We start from the raw sequence: 5,558 nt of genomic DNA, 5'->3' as shown, positions 1-5,558 counted from the left end.
TATTCTGAAGTGCGAGGTCCACGCGCCCCAGCAATGCAACGCACCCGGGTAGGTTTGCGCCCCCGCCAATCCCAGTTAAATGCCCACAGTCTTTCCTACCATCACTGACTTTCCTTGCCAAAGAAACTCGATGCTCACTGGCCGCATCCTCCTCCACCTCCTCTGTTGCCGGTTTCTGAGGAAGTTAAATCTTGGAGGGTTTGTCTATGCCCTGAGGAAAAAGAATCCACGTTAGTTAGCAGCAGTGAGAGCCTAGCCCGCTGGCAAGCTCCGGGCCGGCCCCGCTCCCAGGAGGCTGGGCCTGGGCGCCTGCGAAGTCACACCACCCGCTCCCCGCGTTGTCTGCCCTCGCAACCTGGGCGCGGCGTCTAACCTAGAGGCCCGAAGCCTCTTCCCGGCCCCACTCGACTTACCCAGGCCGCTGACAATCCCGGCTCCTTCCCCAGCGCCTCATTTCCGACTTTTTCACATGCTAAGTCGTTTAACAACTCCGAGCAGCTAGTTAGGGCTTCTTTATTTATAGGTTCCCTGTTATTTTACGTCTTTTTTATTTCTCTCGGCAACTATTCTAATAGATTAATCAATAGCCATTTTCTGACCTTCGGGAACCCCAATTGATGCTGCTGTGGCCGAGCGGGGGAAAAAAAAAAATATATATATATATATACATATAAACACGCCCACATCGAGCCTGGAAAGCGAAGGCAGGACCGGGTGGTTTGACTTTACGGGGAGGAGTAGCGCCTCCCCTCAGTAGGTGTCTCCGTCGACCAAGCACTGAGGCAGGAGGGGCTCTTAAGTCTAATTAGCAAGACAGAGCCGGGGCGCATACCTTACTCTTTAGAGCTAAAAAGAATCAAACAAAAAACAAAACAGACTACTAAGTTTTTCTTTAAAAAAATAATAATAACAACGGGATGGGAATCTTGTCCTCTGTTCTACGCCCAGCCCTTGCCTAGGGAGCGTTGGCAAATGGGGGAGAAGGGAGAGGGGGCGGGTAGGGCAGGGCAGCGGAGCCTCGGGGATCGGCGGACGCTCACAGGCCCACACCCTCACTCGTTCACACGCACCCATCCGCACTCACACCCACAGGCTCCCTCGACCCCCGCGCCGGGCTGCAGCCCAAGGTGGGGTCTCGGGGCGGACCGGGGCGCCCTCGGGCCCCGCGGGATGCTGGCGCACGGTGCGGCGCAGAGTTGCGCGTCCCTCGTCCCTTTGTTGACAATTCTCTCAACCAACTTGAGTTTGGCCGGCTCGGCGGCGGCCCTGACGTCACGCACGGTCACGTGGCCCCGCCTCCCGCTGGATCTTTAAGTAGAAAGTAATCTATCAGGCCAGTCCTTAAAACGCGACTTTCGACTACGGGGGCTTCAGCGTCCCTGACACCCCCTCCCCCCGTTGCCCCTGCCCGCGCCCTCCCGAGCTGCTCGGCGCCCGGCGTCCCGCGCCCGCCAGCACTGCTCCTGCTCCCCACGCTCGGGCCAGGGGCAGAGGAAGGCGGGCGAAGTGAGGGGGCGCGGCGTGGAGAAGCCGCCGGGGCTGGCAGCGGCAGCGAGCGCCTAGTACCGAGCGCCAGGGAGAGCTGGAGTTTGCAGAGCGCTGCCACTGGGGGCGGACGGCAGAGCCCGCTCCGCGCGATGCCGGGCCGCCGAGTGTGAGCCAAGCCCGGAGGGCACCGAACCACCTACGCCCCCCTCCCCTCTCCCAATCCCTCATCTTTCGGAGGCGCCCAAAACCCCTTTTCTGAGGTTGGCGACAGCCCCTGAAGACGCCCATCGCGCACCGCTCCTTCCCCGCCGCCGCCACCAACCCCGAGGAGGGATGACCCTCTCCGGCGGCGGCAGCGCCAGCGACATGTCCGGCCAGACGGTGCTGACGGCCGAGGACGTGGACATCGATGTGGTGGGCGAGGGCGATGACGGGCTGGAGGAGAAGGACAGCGACGCGGGCTGCGATAGCCCCGCGGGGCCGCCCGAGCTGCGCCTGGACGAGGCGGACGAGGTGACGCTGGCGGCCCCCCACCATGGGCAGCCTCAGCCGCCGCACCAGCAGCCCCTGGCACTGCCCAAGGAGGCCGCTGGAGCCGGGGCCGGGCCAGGGGGCGAGGCGGGCGCGTCCGAGGCCGACGGCTGCAAGGGCGGCGTTGGCGGCGAGGAGAGCGGCGGGAGCGGTGGCGGGCCTGGCTCGGGCAGCGGTGCGGCGGGAGGCCTGGCTCCGAACAAGCCCAAGAACAGCCTGGTGAAGCCGCCCTACTCGTACATCGCGCTCATCACTATGGCTATCCTGCAGAGCCCGCAGAAGAAGCTAACCCTGAGTGGCATCTGCGAGTTCATCAGCAACCGCTTCCCCTACTACCGGGAGAAGTTCCCCGCCTGGCAGAACAGCATCCGCCACAATCTCTCGCTCAACGACTGCTTCGTCAAGATCCCCCGTGAACCGGGCAACCCGGGGAAGGGCAACTACTGGACCCTGGACCCCCAGTCCGAGGACATGTTCGACAACGGCAGCTTCCTGCGGCGCCGGAAACGCTTCAAGCGCCACCAGCAGGAGCACCTGCGTGAGCAGACGGCGCTCATGATGCAGAGCTTCGGCGCCTACAGCCTGGCGGCGGCGGCCGGCGCCGCGGGGCCCTACGGTCGCCCCTACGGCCTGCACCCTGCAGCCGCGGCTGGCGCCTACTCGCACCCTGCTGCTGCGGCAGCCGCGGCGGCGGCCGCGGCGCTCCAGTACCCGTACGCTCTGCCGCCGGTGGCACCCGTGCTGCCGCCCGCCGTGCCGCTGCTGCCCTCGGGCGAGTTGGGCCGCAAAGCGGCCGCGTTCGGCTCGCAGCTCGGCCCGGGCCTGCAGCTGCAGCTCAACAGTTTGGGCGCCGCCGCGGCCGCCGCGGGCACGGCGGGCGCCGCTGGCACCACGGCGTCGCTCATTAAGTCCGAGCCGAGTGCGCGACCGTCGTTCAGCATCGAGAACATCATCGGTGGGGGCCCCGCGGCGCCCGGGGGCTCGGCTGGGGGCGCCGGGGTAACTGGGGGCACCGGGGGTAGCGGGGGCGGCGGGGCGGCGCAGTCCTTTCTGCGGCCGCCCGGGACCGTGCAGTCAGCAGCGCTCATAGCCACGCATCAGCCTCTCTCGCTGAGTCGGACGACGGCGACCATCGCGCCCATCCTGAGCGTGCCGCTCTCTGGACAGTTTCTGCAGCCTGCAGCCTCGGCCGCCGCCGCTGCCGCCGCCGCAGCGCAGGCCAAGTGGCCCGCTCAATAGGGACGTGCCGGTGGCCGGGATGCTGGGCCCGGCGGCGGCCTCGAGCGTCGGCTGCATTTGCAAGCTGCGCGCCCCGCCCCGCTCCTGGCCCCCCTGCCCAATCCTGGACTTTGCCTCTCTTCCATTTCCTCCCTCCAACCCGTCGACACCGACTTTCGGCGGCCTCCACCCGGTCCTGCATACCTAGGCTGGCGGAGCAAACTCTCACCGCGCACCCGCGGGGAATAGCTTTCCGTACAGGTAAAACCGAAAACCGAATTTCCGAAAATGTACCCCGACGGCACCTGCTCTCAGTACCTTGGGGATGGGAGGGAAATTCTTTGTATATATTTGTATAAAAATTATTGACTTTCCTTTTGGGGTTTTTATTTTTTTAAGAAAAAAACAAATTCAGTAGATTTAGAGCTCTGAACTTTCATTTTTTCTGAAGGTTCACTCTCCGCAGTTTTATGTGAGAAAAAAATGTATAGAGATGTTGGGAGATTTTAAATATTAAAAAATTTTCACAAGGCGAAAAGTGTCATTCTATTATAAAAGTCTGTTTATATATGAATGAATATATATGGTATTCTAAATGTTATTCCATCGTGTTGTACACAACTTTGTAAATAAAATTTTTAAAGGCTCAGCCTAGTGTTTTATTTAGGTGTCTGAGATAAATGACAAGATTTTAAAACAGTATTTGCATTTTATTTTTCCCAGATATTAGAGGAGTTTCAAGGAATGACCTTTTCAAACTTTGCTAATTCATAATTTGGGTGTAAGAAATTTTAATTGGAGAAAGAATATACCTAATTTAAATTGTATTAATATTTTCTTTTAGTTTTCATATAAAATCGGGATGTTGGTGGTGATCTCCTTCCTATCAATTCATTAAATCAAAATGACTAGATATTTCTGAAGATAAAGTAAGCTGCCATTTAAAAAACCAACCTAATTCTAAACATCAGCACAATTTAAATATTTTTTAAATACAAGACTTTATCTTTCACAATGAAAACTTCTCAAATGAGAGTTCTTAGTCGTTTCAATTATCCTTTCAAAAGAATGTTTAATTCCAAACATCTCCCTCATTTTAGCATTTAAAGCCTTGATTTTTCAAACTGTTTATTTTCATCCCCTAAGTGGAAATGGTAATAAACCCAATTAACTTTTTAAATATCTGTATGGCATTTTAAATTTTGCAGTGGAGTTGTATTACCTATATTAACCTGATAGATGATACATAGTTGTTTTATTCTTTCATAATATTTTCAAATAAGGTACCTGTTTTCTATGATAGTAGTCCACAACATAATTTGGATTTCTGAAGGATTCCTGTAGATGCCTCCTCCAACCCGCAGCTTTTCCGAAGGCCAAGAAATAGTGGCCTTAATATCCTTTGAAAAACAGATGCACATCACCCCGTTTTTTAACCTTTTTAAAAATACCTTAGGCTAGTTTAGTGTGAAATGCGAGATCACAGAGCAGGAATGGGGAGATGTCCTTGCGGATTATTTTTAATGTGCATTTCAGCTGTTGCAACCTTAAGTATTAAGGTAGAAATGAAACATCTAGACGCGGGAAGCCGGTTCCCATCACCAATAACATATCCTCAAATGGCATCAATTCTAATTATTTCTTAATTAATTTAGCTGTTACAATTACGTATGCGAAATCACTTTTTTAAACTGGAGCGGATAGCAGTACTGTCAGCTCGGCCCTATGCGCGTGCTGTTTGCAAAACACCGCCAGTCCCTGGCGCTGGCGTCCACCTTGCCTCCCTGGTCGCGGAGATGCCTCCCGGCTGCTGATCCCAGCCTTATTTCCCTGCTGTCGGTGTGGGCTAGGGAGTCGCTTTAAAAGACCCTTCTTCGCAAAAACCGAACCGGTCTTCCTGGTAAACAGTAAACATTATTGTGTCCTGAGTAAACATTCCTTCTGGATCAGAGTCCTAAAATAAAACAAGCTGCCTGGGGTGAGATCGTTTAACTTGATAAACAAGAACTTGATAATCAACCGCCACCGAGAGGAGCAACAGTTACCTTCACGGAGAAGAGATTATGGACCACACAGTCTCCGGGTGGGTCCCTTCTAATCTCTTTTTACAAGGAAAAATAAACGGATCTAAATTTGTTTGTGTGTTGCAGCTATAAAAGTAACAAGTTGTTTCACAGTTGTGTCTGGCTAATCGGTTTTTACACAAACAGCAAATGGTACATGATTTGTGCAAACACATAGAGGTTATTTCTAAATTTAGCTGACACCCCTGGGAAAAGGGAAAGGCAGGGCTTCTTGAATTCACTTTTAGCCTCAAGAAG

General features: G+C 54.8%; 1 protein-coding gene across 1 annotated transcript; it reads left to right on the top strand.

Moving 5' to 3' along the window:
• Positions 1 to 1,821: 1,821 nt before the first annotated feature.
• Positions 1,822 to 3,258, top strand: FOXD3 (forkhead box D3). Its single transcript, XM_030865810.2, has one exon. The coding sequence runs from the start codon at positions 1,822 to 1,824 to the stop codon at positions 3,256 to 3,258; it is 1,437 nt and encodes a 478-aa protein (XP_030721670.1).
• The last annotated feature ends 2,300 nt before the right edge of the window (positions 3,259 to 5,558 follow it).

This window comes from Globicephala melas, chromosome 1, assembly GCF_963455315.2.
Source record: "Globicephala melas chromosome 1, mGloMel1.2, whole genome shotgun sequence".
In the NCBI taxonomy this organism is placed as follows: domain Eukaryota; kingdom Metazoa; phylum Chordata; class Mammalia; order Artiodactyla; family Delphinidae; genus Globicephala; species Globicephala melas.
The sequence above is the reverse complement of the archived record's forward strand: the minus strand, read 5'-3'. Positions and strand labels throughout refer to the sequence as shown.